Source organism: Nelusetta ayraudi, unplaced genomic scaffold (assembly GCF_046127955.1).
Source record: "Nelusetta ayraudi isolate G7.1 ecotype Tasmania unplaced genomic scaffold, CSIRO-AGI_Nayr_v1 ptg000012l, whole genome shotgun sequence".
Taxonomy (NCBI): domain Eukaryota; kingdom Metazoa; phylum Chordata; class Actinopteri; order Tetraodontiformes; family Monacanthidae; genus Nelusetta; species Nelusetta ayraudi.
Window position 1 is genome coordinate 350,001 of NW_027466062.1, and position 15,000 is coordinate 365,000.

General features: G+C 48.8%; 1 protein-coding gene across 2 annotated transcripts in view; it reads left to right on the forward strand.

The window, feature by feature from the left end:
- Positions 1 to 12,868: 12,868 nt before the first annotated feature.
- The window catches only part of lgr6 (leucine-rich repeat containing G protein-coupled receptor 6), a 33,968-nt gene continuing 31,836 nt past the window's right edge, over positions 12,869 to 15,000 (forward strand). For both annotated transcript variants that reach the window (XM_076022551.1, XM_076022552.1), the window contains exon 1: positions 12,869 to 13,554. In XM_076022551.1, coding sequence (XP_075878666.1) covers positions 13,325 to 13,554 — 230 coding nt within the window. In that variant the 5' untranslated portion in view covers positions 12,869 to 13,324. The remainder of the gene's footprint in view (positions 13,555 to 15,000) is intronic.

The window sequence follows — 15,000 nt, forward strand, 5'->3', positions numbered from 1 at the left end:
GAGTGCGATTTGTAGCTGTTCCCTGGCCGATCCGATCGAGGAAGTGCAGGTTTCAAGTGTAAGTGAACTTGTAACTTATCAACGTTTCGCTTGCTTAATAAATAAATAAATAAATAAATAAAGACATTGATTTCATGTTTGATAAGATGTGTGTAGGGCGACACGGTGGCACAGTGGTTAGCAGCGCTGCCGCCTCACAGCAACAAGGTCGTGGGTTCGATTCCGGGCCTGGGACCTTCCTGTGTGGAGTTTGCATGTTCTCCCCATGTCTGTGTGGGTTTTCTCCATGTTCTCCCCGTGTCTGTGTGGGTTCTCTCCGGGTTCTCCGGCTTCCTCCCACACTCCAAAAACATGCATGTGAGGTCAACTGAAGACTCTAAATTGTCCGTAGGTGTGCATGTGAGTGTGAATGGTTGTGTGTCTCTATGAGGCCCTGTGATGAACTGGCCACTGGTCCAGGGTGCCACCCTGCCTTCACCCTGAGACAGCTGGGAGAGGCTCCAGCAGACCCCCAGCACCCTGAGCTCGGGACTGAGCGGGTATGGAAAATGAACGAATGAACGAAAGATGTGTGTATGATATTTTTCTATATGCACACACCTCATCATCTGACGCCAGAAACACTTTGATGGACGGAACTATGCTTTACCGCCAGCCGAAAACACGCAGGCGGTGTTTATGTCTGTGAGACTACGTGCAGACGTGAGCGCAAAGTCTTGGTGGTTTGGGTGCTGTTTCGAATAAGGCATATTTGCATACAGTGTTAATTTTGGCATTAAAATTTGATTTAGCTCTAGTCATAGTCATATGACTAAAATGTTAATTAGTTTTAGTCATAACTTAATCATCTAAATTGGTTTCATTTTAGTTCTAGTTTTATTTGACAAAATATCATCATCATTTCAGTCAACTAAAATTCATTTTCTTTCATATCAAATGTGAAGTGCGTCTAAATGTGCTGTCGCCTCTTCCTCCCAGGTCTCGACATTTGGGGCCAATTCCAATTCCTCCCTTAACTCCTCAATCTCAACCCTCGCCCTTAACCCTCAATCTTTGGCCCTCAGAAATCAGTGTAAGGGCTTAGAAATGGGACACCCCTTAAGTGCAGTTACGTCTTCAGACTGTGGGGGGCGACCTTACGCCAAAGCTACGTCCAGTCGGTCAACAAGACGACGAAGAAGAAGGAGAAGAAGAAAAAGACGACGAAAAGGAAGAAGTCCTCCGTCGCTACACAACGAGGTACACCAGTAACGTGAAGCCGGGACCGCCGGTCCGGTTGACAAACCTCGTAAAGTAAAAATAAAAATGTTACGCAACAACGATGTCAATAATCCATAAAAAAGTCTTAAACTAAGACAATAAAATGGTTTGGTAATATTTATATCTTTATTAACTAAGAAAATACTTCCATTTGTAGCTCGCTTTTACATCGCCATCTTTTTTCGAAGACGTCTTGGCGAAAATACGCAATGCCTTCTGGGTAGCCCTTACTGCCAAGGGCGGTGCCGGAGAATCTCAATACTGAGGGCGATACAGCCCTGAAACTCCTCCCTCAACTGGACCTTCTCAGAATCGGGACAGCACTTGCACTTCGCGGGAGCGCGCATGTTTGAGATTGAGGGTTGAGATCGAGGGTGAAGGGAGGAACTGGAATTCACCCTTACTTCCAAGAAGAACTTAGAGTCCAACAACAATCCTCTAAAGCCCTTAAGGGAGGAATTGGAACTGGCCCTGAGCTTGAGTAAGTGACTGAGGCTGTGTGAGCCAAAATGCAGTGATTTATTTGAGCATGACAATCAATAAACCTTTACATTGACATCCCGCTCCGCATGGAGGGCGTGTGTGCGATTCATTTGCTGCCTGGACACGGAGCTGTGAGGGTCTCCTCTCTGAGGGTCTACTGACTGCGGAGGGGCGAGGGTCTCCTCTCCGCTCCTCTACTCACCCGCAGCAGGCTCCTGATGGGCAGAGCGTTTTTTTTTTAAAACGCACAAGATGTGCGGCACTGTCTATCTTGCGCTGCGCACATCGCCCCGGAGCGCCACAGAGTAAAGGAGAGAAAGGGAGACATGGAGAAAAGGTTCAGATAATCATGACAATACATCCCAGAAGTAAACCAGAAAATGGGCTGATCCATTTCCAGTCGCAGAGTTGGCGGCGATTTAGAAGGTGTTCGAGCGGAGACAAAGGAAATTAATACAGAAACAGGATGAATTGAATAAGGAATACCACACACACACACACACACACACACACACACACACACACACACACAAGATTGACATTTAGTTTTTTTGAATGCCAATCCTGGATAAACTGAGATTTTTTTTTTAGCTGAAAGCTGCCTTTTGTTCGTTTTTATTTTGATTTCAGTTGATGTGTTCTTTCACTTTTACATCGTTGTATTACGATGGGTGTTTGTTTTTCTATATCATATTTATTTTTTACAGCCCTGTGTTCCATTGTCAGTGTATTGATAATGCACATTTAATGTTTTTGATATCATGAAGATTAATGATCAATTTTAGCACATCATTTGGTCATAGAAGCAACAGAGGCTTTTGCGAGCAGCTCGAGGTCGCGTGCTGTTCGAGAGACGCCGATGCGTGTGATGCCACCAACCAACTGAAAGTCTCGCGATACCGTGATCCGTGATTCTGGAGCCGATTCGTCGAGCAATTCATTCCCTCGCCTCCCCAACCGGATATCCTGTCGCATCACTTTATCGTTCACAACCCCAGTCGCTCTGATTGGTTTTCTTCCCAGGAAGGAATGAGCTCTGATTGGTTCTCTGTGTGTATATATCTATTTACACTGTATACACACACACACACACACACACATATGTCAGTGCCTCGTCATAATTCCGAGCTTCCAGCCTGTCCATAATTAATAACAAGGAACGGGATGCGTGCACGTCTCCGTAACGCTCATCACTCATGAGGGAATGCTGGAGATAAGGAAATGGGGATTGGGAACTGCCGGGATCATGCATTCCCACGGAATACCCTCGACAAACACTCATAAACCAGGCCGACGCGCACGCACACCAAGCCGAGCGGTGGCCTTATCTGGGTAACACGTAAAACTCCATCGTGACGAGTGTGTGTGTGTGTGTGAGTGTGTGTAAATCATCTATTTTCGCAGGAAGATAAACGGAGGGCGAAGGGAAAGAAACAAAAGAACACAAAACCTGTGTGTGTGTGTTTTTGTCAGACTTCTGAAGAAGATTAAAATAAAATTGGCTTTGAGGGGTCAAAGGTCAGCTATTCTGAAATTGGTCCCTGCGACACAGAGGAAGGCCTCAGCGAGGGGGGGGGGGTGTTGCACATCTTGCCTGGGCTCGTTGCATTTCCCTGCTGCGTCTGCTTGCTGGAAACCCACACACACACATGCTCAAACACACACACTCACATATACACACACACACACGCACACAGCTGTCGTCAAGGAGGGAGGCTGGACAAAAAAACAATGGTCGTGTTGTTAATCGGCCTCCCACATCTGAACCCTCGCGGTCACACAACTCACATCTGCCTGTTGTGCTGCTTTACATAGAGCTTTGTCGGTCTGATTTGCGTAGGGTGTCGACATCACGCACACTGGCACACTAACTCACTCACACACACACACACACACACAAATATTGTGTGAGTGCCTGTCTGTGAGATCAACACCAGTTATTTCTGTGGTATTCTGGAATTTGGAAACATTGCAAACAGCAGCAGAGCACTCACAGCAGTGGTGAGGAATCCTGACACACCGCACACAAGGATTCTCCAGTGTCACGTTTCATTCACACTCCGACCTGAAGGGAGGGGAGATGTTAATGCACTGCGGCTTCCTATTTTGTGTGTGGCGACACTTTTTGGTTGTCGTCACACAGACACACACACAGACACACACACACACACATCCGACCTGCTGCCGTTTGCCTCGACTCTGGCCACAGAGTGTCAGCAGAAGACAAGAGCCCTCTGCTGCTGGCTTCCTTTCATCGTCTCTTTTTAAGGACATGTCCTCCAGACATTTGAGCAACTGGCTGCTGCGCTGTGGCCGCTGTTGTTTACAAGCATTTTGTAGCCGCTTCCTGTTTTTGTCACAACTAGACCCTGGCTCCTCCACTAATGATGCTGACTGGTTCCTGGAATGCCCGCTTTGGCTTGAAAAAAAACAAAACAAAAAAAGCCAGGATGGTGGTGAGATATTGAGCTGGATCTGCAAAGGAAAAATATGTATTCTCTCCAAGGCAGCTTTACTAGTGAATTGGATTGTACACCGTCACTCTCATTATATTCATAATAAGGGAGTTAAGCAAGATTCCACGCTCACTTTTGACACTCTGGCGTAAACAGCAACATCCTTCTTTGCAACACGCCCAGTGTCAATTACCTGGATGTGTTTGCAAACCTCTATCTCTCGTACCAGAACAGGATTGGGTCCAGTGGAGCGATCGTCTAACCAAATAATCCCTATAGAGTATACAACTCTACATGAGCCCTGTGTTTACAGCTCACTGTTGGTGCTTTGTTGTTTTGTCCACACATTTGAGGAAAAGGGCGTGAGTTGGTCTGAAAGGACTGAGAGCGTCAGTCGTTGTGGGGTGGGAGAGGTGTGACATCACAACACGCTGTTTGTAAGCACGGCGTTTGTAAAGATTTGAGCAAAACAAAGAGTTCTCTGGAGTTCATTTTCAGGCGAGAAAAAAGACAAATGAAAAGCAAAGTGTGTTTAATGTCAGGCCTCAAAACAGCACAAATTCGACCAAATACCAGATATACTGCAGTCTGGATGGATGAGTCCCAGTCCTAGCAGTGGACGAGTCTGTCTGGGTCCAAGGCTAGTATACACTGACGTCTGCTGCAAGAGGCAGACAGTGAAATTCAAGCCTGGGGATTATTCTAGGAAGAACGTCTAGAAAGGATGACAACAACACTTCGTGGCTTCACTTGATTCCCGGTGGTTCTGTGGAAAACGCCATCACATTTTTTTTTTTCTCTCTCTTTCTGTAATTTCTGCACCTTTCGCGGTGTCTAGCGCGGTCAGGATGTTTGCGTCACCCTGAATGGATCGTGTTTTACGGCCATGACGACATGACGGGGTGGGAGGGCTTCCTCTTTCCACTCACGATGACGGAGCGACAATTGGATATTTGTCACTTCTGCTTGGCGGAAACCCTCAAAGGTCAGAGTGTGGCCAGTGGAGTAACTGAGAGAGAGGGGCGCTGTGGCGTCATGAAGGTTTTTCGGGTAAATTGTGTCCAAAACGCAGAGTCAGATTCTCAAAGCGAGACACTGACGAAGAGAGACTATCGCACTGATTTACAACCACAAACCCATTGGTTCGCTCATCTTCCACAGCCGCTTCTTCCCGAGCTCAGGCTCACGGGGGTCTGCTGGAGCCAATCCCAGCTGTCATAGAGCGAAGGCAGGGGGGACACCCTGGACAAGTCGCCATGAATCCATATTGGCAATTAATAAATGGTCTAAAATTAGAATGCATTTGAACGTGTCATAATGAAGGATTACAAACTCTCCACATACTGAGAACAGACTGTCACGGCAAACAGGAGAGCTGCTGCCATTTGAACCACGAGGACGTGGCAGCAGCTCTGCATCTCCAAAGTAGAGAAGACATCAAAAAGGTCTACAAGGCGGTAGCCACAGGTAAAGAGTCAGGTAGTCGCAGAGGTAACTGCATGCCAGCTCGTGAACATTTTGTCTTTTCCCATTGGGACTTAAAAAAAAAAAAAATGCTGTGTAACAGAGTGTGTTTGCGCCACACGGCGACTAAAGTGCCTCTTCAGCAGCTACAGATTCAGGTTGAGATGACGGAAATCACAGCAATAACCACAGACTCAGGGGAAAACAAAGAGAGAGAGAGAAAAAAAAAATCAGACACCAAGTATCATCATTAAAGACAAAGAGGTGTAATCAAGACAAACAACTCCAAAGAATATGGGCGTTATATCGTTAGCGTGTTGCTATTTTTTCTAGACTGGAAAAACGAAACCAAGCAAAAGTAAAGTAAAAAAAAGAAAGAAAAGAAACGCTAAGTATATGGACCATCCTTGTCTTTGGAACTGATCAGTCAACATAGCTAAATTTGAGGGGAATTGGAATATTGGATTAATTCAGTCATCAGACGTAATACATACATACAAACGTTATAGAAAATAATGTTAGACAAGTAAACAAAAACAGTGTTATTGTGCTTGCTGTGACTAGAAAGGCTGGGAATGGATAAAAAGAAAGCTTTTATATGCACACACAGACACACAAACACACACATGGACAGATACATATATACACATACATTTATACGTATATATGTTTATAAAAGTTGACAAAATCATCAGGGCTTCAGTTCCTGGTTAGATCGATGGGACCTTTCTGTATGGAGTTCGCATGTTGGAAGGTGAAAGCGACTGTTGTCCTGTCCTGCAAGTGGGTCGTGCATCTATAGTCAAATAAACGACAACAAACCCCACTAGTGTGACTGCACAGAATGTAAACCGCGACGGTGGTTGCCCCCTGTTGGGTTCTCCGCTTCAGAGCGGATGCTATTCAACGTAACTGCTGCAGATGGCGCACTTTCATCATTTCAGGTTTGCCTCCACGACTGTTGCTTCCCAGCGGCTGCTGCAATGTTCTTTTTCACATGTTGTCTCACAGGAACCTGCGAGGGCAGCATTTATCTCAGGTCGTGTTGAGTCTCTGTGCTCCTATCCAGGTTCCGCCTGGACTGGGACTGCATGGAGACACCACGGCCACGGTCAACAGTCCATGTCCGGTTCCATCCCACCCACGGACCGACAACTTCATGGCGGCCAAAGCCATCGACAGCCCAGACCCGCAGATTAGTGGGGGGGGGACAAAGCTACTTTAAAGGCATTTTAACATTCACAGGTGCAGCAATCACACATGCAAGCAAACACACTTATACACTTCTTTTTGCTGCACCCCCCCGCCCCCCCTCTCTCTCTCTTTCTCTGGCAGCATACAGGTGCAGACCTGTCTGCGCCACTCGTCCCATTTCACCACATTAACCCTCGTATATCACTGACAGAGCCGAGAACACAAGCGGAGCAAAGAGATCAAACAGCAGGAGAGCTGTGGAGGTGTGAGCCAGACAACTTAATGAGGGGGAAAGTGCGACGGTGCAGAGCCTTTCTCCAAATCCCTCCATTTGAGATCAAACCCCAACTATTAAACACACAGTTTAAATATTTGAGGTAAATAATGAAAAAAAAAAAAAAAAAAGAGTTGCAATGTGTAGCTATCATGAAACCTTTTTAAGCCGAACCCTGCCAGGAAAGTGGAGTTGGAGTGAAGAACAAGGAGACTTTGTCTTTTGTCATGAGGGCTATTTCTGATGCTTTAAGCATTTTTATTGGGGAACCAACAGCGGATCACGTTCCTTCAAAACATTTCTCAAAACTTTGGTGTAAGTGTAATCAGTGTCATGCTTAAAAGTCCTGTAAGATTTTGAACTCTTTACATTTTATCAACAACACTTGGTTCCCAGTAGTGGGAGCCAAAGTTCTTCCGGGGTCCACGCAAACCTATTGACCTGAGATCGGACCAGCAGGGACTCCAACAGATACTGGTTTTCCAGGTCATAGGCCTGAATCGCATTACCAAATACCCGAGGCACCCGAGAAGAAAGTGGTTATGGTTGTTAGTATTTTTCTTCTATAACAAACACAGAAGAAGAAGAAAAACAATTGTACATGCCAATTGAGGACACAATGAATCCCATTCAGTTAGAGTGGTTTTGTGTGTAACCTGTCTGTTACATCGTCAATATTTTGTGTTGAGACAGATGTACTAGTGTTGCAGAGAGAGAAAAAAGAATCTTTGGACTGATTTCTGCAGCTTTTTGCAGAAAGATTAAAGGTTCCCACAGTGATCCTGCTGATTGCTGCACGGTTTTCTCTGGCACCACCAAGAGGTTGAAATTTGACATGCATTCAATGAAAACATTATTGCTTGATACCAAAAAAAACCCAACAACAATCAACCCTGTTAATTAAATAAAAAAATCCTGCTGGAGGAATTTACAAGGACACTGAGGGTCATTCCAAACATCAATTAAAGGTAATTTCAAACCTTTCCTCCTTTTGGCAGTAAAAGTATACACAGACCTACCGACATGCCTGTGGCTCTTTATGGTATTCATGGAATAATATTCTAAGATTCTATGACTATACCTGTCTCCCAGAGGTAGTGAGAGAACGTCCTCATTTTGCATCGCAGTCTGAATGTCCAAAAATGCTCATTCTTCGCCAAACTCTCGCTTTTTGATCGGTGTAGGAATTTGTAACGGCTTCTTTTCGACTCTTTTCGTTTTGCAACACCACCAGAAAGGCCCCTGTTTTCACACGGCCGACTCTTTATGGCAAGAGCTCCACATCATGTGGCACGTAGCAAAGCTGCACAGGCTGGCGTGACCTGAAAGTACCCAACTAAACTCTCAGATGGTTTGTCTATGACAGCACTCTGGGTAGTAGCAGCAGTGGGAGCAGTGGGATAGGTTTGGACCGTAACAACGATACGTGAGAAATAGACGCAGACAAGCCACTGAATCATTGAGGTAATTGATGAATCAAAACAGTTCAAAGAGACCGCACAAACAAACAAAAAGAATGACTCATTTTCACAGTAATTCAATGAACAGCACAGCATCTCAGGGTCGTGGTGGCTCCGCCCAGTCCCACCTTTACATCCTCCACTGCCCACCCGCCCCAAACCCCCCCCCCCCCATCCCCATTCATGTCTTCTTTGCTTTGTACTGCTTTGTACTGCGATATGTGGCGGGGAGGAGGAGGAAGATGCTGAAGGGTGTGTGTGTGTGTGTGTGTGTGTGTGTGTGTTGAGGGTTTGTTCCTTTTGTGGGCTTTCAGGTGGTTTCACATGAAAGGCCAGAGTACACACCTCGGTCGCCGCCACCGGTGACCCATGGTGTCTCGCTGGCTTCCGCTGAGCGAGTTAGCCTTCAATTGGCGCTCGTGTGCAGCCTGGGCATGCACACACACACAGACAAGGACACACACACAGACACACACACACACACACACACACACGCACTCTTTCTCCTGTTGACACAAGCGAGGGCTAAATGTGAGGAAGGGAGGGAAAGAGTCTTTGTGCGTGTGTGTGCGTGTGCACATACTGAGAATGTGGCTGCCATGCTATGGGGAGTGTATGTTCTGGGGCGGGCTGATGGTGTGTCAGTGTGAACGGACTCCTCTTGCTGCAGGGCGACTCTCAGAGTCTTGATTACGGTCTGCGGCTCGCTGTCGCAGGCGGTGCTCTCCCCGCCGCTGCCAGCCGGGGCCAGGTGTCAGGTAGCTACTTGTCTTTTGTGTCTCCGAGAGCCGCCGTTGCTCGGGCGGTGTGTGTTTTTTTTTTTTTTTTTTTTTTTTCTTTTTCTGGGCAGGGGAGGGAGGAGGGGAGGAGGGCAGGGGGTTGCGGGGTTGGGGTGGAGTGGGTAGGGGAGGAGGACCGGCCTTTGATCTGATGCAGACTGTTTGATAGCGTGTGTGTGTGTGCGTGTGTGTGAGAGAGAGAGAGAGAGAGAGAGAGAGAGAGAGAGAGAGAGAGAGAGAGAGAGAGAGAGGGAGGGAGAGCCACAGGCGCACGCATGCATTTCTCCAGCGGCACGTACAAAAGTCTGCAGACACGCGAAAAAAACAACTGAGCGAAGATCAGTTGTTGTTGGATCGAGGCCGCTGATTCGTAATACATCACGTCACATCACACGATGTTCTCTATGGACGGCAAGCGCTCTGCTTGTGCGTGTGTGTGCCACAGTGACGACTACCTTGGCCCCCCCTGTGACGCCCAATTACCAGGCCAGAGCTGCGGCACCATCACACGTCCCATCGTGTGTCACCGTACCATTAAGCAACGGTAATAAGCATGGCGTAGACACAACCCCAGAGGGCTGCAGCAACACTTCGCTGCCAGAGAGACCGTCCTTGTCACGCCACCAGGGCGCCTCGCCGCGTGGGTGTGTCTCCCACGCCGGACGTTTACTGCCCACCCCCAAAAGAAACAGACGGAAGCGCAAGGCAGAAACCTCACGTGTGAAAGAGCGAGGCACGCGTTTCCTGAACTTCGAGCCGAGCATCGTTTGGCGCTTGAAAGACCTTTCTGAGAGTCAACGTCGGTTTTCAACGAAAGAAAACCCCGCATTGTTATGGGCACTGTGAAAACAGGTTGCGGTCGGTCCATTCTTCCTTACAACCGGTCATTCGTCAAGCGGCGTGTGATCGACGGGACGACAATAAATCTCCAGCCAGCCGGGACCAAAGAGGCCGAAGAGAGAGGGAGAGAGCGCGACGCCAGGACGTGCAGGAGACCAGACTTGCAGGCTTTTTACAGTTTTGCTTTGCGTGTCTGTGCCGCCACCTCCGACTCCCTCTTCATCACCCCCCCACACCCTGCCAGTCCCCAGGGCCAGACAATTAAAGAGCATTTAAAAAGATGACAAGAGCTCCACGCCCCAAAGGCAGAGAGGTGGAGCCTGCAGGTGCATGGAGAGCATGTGCGTGCTTTTGTGTGTGTGTTGTGCAAGTGCAAAGGTACTGTTTGATAAGCGGGGCGGAGGATGGGTGGGGGTGGTGGTGGGGGAGGTGGGGGTGGGGGGGAGCCTTTAAACATCACTTGAAAGCGATTTAAGCAAACTTTTTTCTTCTTTTTTTTTTTTTTTTTACCCGCCTTTCTGAAGTGACAGCGGGAGCAGAAAGCAACTTGGGCCTTTCTGGACAAAAGAGAGCAGCAAAAGAGAGAACAAGAGGGACAGAGTGGGCATGAGAGAGAGCAAGAGAGCGAGACTATGTGAAGAACGGCTCTGAAAGAGTTTTTGTGGTGCCATAACAAAGGGCCCTCAGAAAACACAGTGGCATAGGAATGTTAATTAATTAACGAGAAACTATTCAGCCGGCAGAGAAAGGTGTGGAAAGAAAGACGGAGCAGGGAAGAGGGACATGGGGAGGGACGGTACGGCAAGAGCCAGATCCAAACATGGACACTGTACGCCTCCTTTTATCGTGCCTCTAAAGCCGGGCCGCTCGTTCTGGCTCCATGTCGATGCCACGTCCTTTTTTTTTTTTTTTTTTTTTTCCAGGAGCGCTGATGGAATCTGGGAGGCCATCGGCCGCTGGGATACTCGGTGCTCCGGCCTTGGCTGTCCAGGACCCAGGACTTGGACTTGTCCTGCAAACCCCCCAATCCCTCCCCACCACACACTCACACACCCCCCCCCACATTGGCTACATATGCATTTCTGAGTTAATCCGGCCGAGTTTGAAAAGAATTTTACGAGCCCGAGCGATCGTAGAGATTTAGTCATCTCGAGGGAGACCATGTAATCTCTCAAGCAAAACCATAAAAAATAGGAAAGAAATTCCCCCACAACTGGAATGATGGGGTGTTATTTAACACTCGACCACTTTAAGGATGAAAAACCTTCCCTCGCCGTTGGATATTTACTGTCGGGACATGCACGGAATTAGAGGAAAGGACAATAAAGTTGGCACTGCTTTAATTGCCCCTTTAAATGCTCCTCCCTGACACACACACACACACACACACACACACACACACACACGCATGCGCATGTGTGCACACACGCACACACGCACACACACACATTCTTTGATTTGCTGTAATTACAGAATGCATCCTTGCGCGGCGACGCAATATCCTGCCATCGCAGGTGCACGACGAGCGAGGCCGCACATGAACCATGGACTCGGATTTTATTGCATTCTTCATCCTGATGTTTATGCCTCTCCTCCTCCCCACCCCCCGCCCCCAAACCGCCCCCCCACCCCACCCCCCATATATCTGCAAAGTTCTAATTTTGGAAAGAGAGAAGAAGAAGAAAAAACTTGGTCCGTTCGAGGAAGAAGAATTATGTGCGGTGATAAACAGGGAGAAATGGGTGGTGGGGAGGGGGGGGAGGAGGGGGGGTCGGGCAGGGGAAGATTGTTTTCAGCATTCTGTGGAAAAACTGCGAGTGCCGAAAGGCTGTGAAATACAGATGGGCTGAAGCCTGAGGCAGCTGACACTTCCTCACAAATCCACACTCTCTCTGCAGACCCGAGTGTGTGCATGTGAAAATGGATACACGAGCTTCTTTGCACCGGCCACTGACAATCTGTTTTTTTTTTTTTTTTTTTTCTCGGCTGTCCGCGTAGGTGTGTGTGTGTGTGTGTGTGTGTGTGTGTGTGTGTGTGTGTGTGTGTGTGTATGTGTGTGCTTGTGCGTGCGTGCGTGCGTGGAAGGGCACACGCGCGCGCGCGCGTGTGTGTGTGAGATCACGACATTCCAGCGGGGGAAACCTGAGAAGGTGTGACTTGCGAGACATTGGATTCGGCTCTTTCTAGAGACTGAGGGGTGCTGAAGTGTCAGAATTCCAATTTCCGTCAAACAGTCACTCCCGCTCGTGCACGTGCACACGGGCGCGCACACACTCACTCCCGCTCAGACACACACACACACACACACACAAATCTCATCTCTCACCACCTGACCGACCGGCCTTCCACTTGCCTCGCTCCGGCTCTAAATATCACCCGAGTTCTCTCTTCACATCGTGCCTCTATAGGGCAGAGAGGGGGGGGAGGGGTAGTAGGGGGGAGGCGGAGGAGTGGAGGAGGGAGGGGGAGGGCAGGGGAGGGGGAGAGGAAAGGTAGCCGGGGAGAAAGAGAGGAGTGAGTTTTAAGAATCGCGGGCCCCTCCCACTTTCTGGAGATGCTCTGGCCCATCCCTAAATCGTGAGCCAATGGGGATGGCCCTGCTCACAACTCGTGCACCAGCTTCCACAATAGGTAAGGGAAGTGAGGCAGAGAGAGCAAGAGACACACAGGGAGAGAGGGAGAGAGAGAGAGTGTTGGGGGAGAAGAGTGGCTGTGTGTCGGACGGGGGACGGAAGAGAGACAAGAGAGAAGAGAGAGGAGATCCACCAAGGCAGAGCACAGTGGGGATGAAGAGGCTCTGAGAGACAGGAGGGATGAGGACAGACGACCTGTGACGAGGGGACCGGTGGACCACCTGAAGAGGAAGCAGCTCCAGGACTTTGACTCTCATTGTGACAGGGAGACTTTGAGGAGTGCTTGGAAAAATCCGGAGCCAACAACCTAAAGGACTACAACAGACACGACAGACAAGGCAGCGTGTGACAAGACAGAGATCCCCCCCGGACGGACACACACACACACACACACACACACACACACACACACACACACACACACACACACACACACACGCTCACACTCACACTCACAGGTGCAGGTGGACAGGTGTCCGACATGCTGACCGCGGTGCTGCTCCTCTGCGTGGCTGGGGGGGTCGGAGGAACCGGGGGCTCCATGCCGGCGGTCCCGGGGTCGGGACTGGGCCGGGACGTGCCGGGCCAGGTGGGGGCGCCGTGCCCATCCCAGTGCCAGTGCGAAGAGGATGGAATGTTTGTGATGGTGGATTGCTCTGAGTCGGGACTATCGTCGGTGCCGAGCGACCTCAGCCCGCTCACCACGTACCTGTGAGTAACACACTGCGTCTCACCTCGCTCTGTCTCGCCTCGGTGACCCTCTCTGCACTGAGACCTCCTCCTCCACCTCATTTGCTGTGATTTGTCGTGAACGCTGCGTGATTTTCCTCCTGCTTGGGCTGATTCCACATTTTAAAAACTGGGGCAGGAGGTAACTGTCGGCTGGATGTGCGAGCAGAACTTAGCAGCAGAGGATGAACACATGTGGACAAAAAAACTGACAGGACCGGATGGGAGCGTGCGTGTGTGTGTGTGTGTGTTGGGGTGGGGGGGGGGGTTAGAAAGAAAGGGAGAGAGCTAGAGAGTGAGCCAGTGTGTGCGTGCGTGTCCCTTGACTACTAGGGCAAAATTGTCAGACCACTTCTTTCAGTATCAGGTTTCTGGACGCCAACTGGAGTCCAGCGTAACTGAGTGTGTGTGTGTGTGTGTGTGTGTGTGTGTGTGTGTGTGTGTTTTCCTGTGTAGAAGTGTGTCCAAGCTGCAGCACATGAGAGGCATGTGTTTGAAAGTGTAAATGTTTGAGGACAGATGTACAAAAGTGTGTGCCATTCAATAGCTGGTGAAACCCTGCCGATTTATTATCATTATTATTGTTTTTAAATCCGAAAGAAAGAAAAAAATATTTTCCTTTGCTCACTAAAAGGATCCCCATTGCCTAGTTCCTATATGTGTATGTATATATATACAATTATCAGTGCCACTCTCAGGATCAACCACTCAAATGTGTGTCTCAGGAATATCTCCAACTGCTTGAACAAGTCTTCAGACCTCCATTCATTTTAGGGAGGGAAGAAAAAAAATAAAAAATAACCCCCCACCCCCCAAAAAAAACAAACAAAAAAAAACAAGGGCTGTTTCTTGGGCCGGATCTTAAAACTGGTATCGTTGTGTAAGTCCCCAAGGACAGATTAGAGGCACTTTGCGATGGCTGATATGAAAGCGATAGAAGTCACATCCAGGAAACAGGCTGTGATAGAGGAGTTGCTCACTGGGGGCTCCGCAAGTATTGCGGCCAGGCACCAGAGGGAGCGACGGAATGACGGGCAGCTTATACGGAAGTCAGCGAAAAAATAAAAGATGACTCTACTCCACACTGAACCTGGTTCTTTTGTGTCCAGGAAATGTACTGTTTCCTATGCATAGACACACGCAGAGAGCTTCCGCTGTGCGCCATGGCCTCCGTGAACACGAGACAGATGAGCCAATGGACTCACATCCAGAAGTCAGGGGGAAAGAAAGTGTTGAGACTCCTCGTCTCCTTCAAAGGTCGGAGCAGTGATGACTACAGACTCTGTCTACTCTTTACGCGAAACACGCACACACACACACCACACCACACCACCACACACACGCACACACGCACACACACACACACACACACACAAACATGCTTACACACACACTTATACACGTGTGTGGACATTCCCCAACAAACAC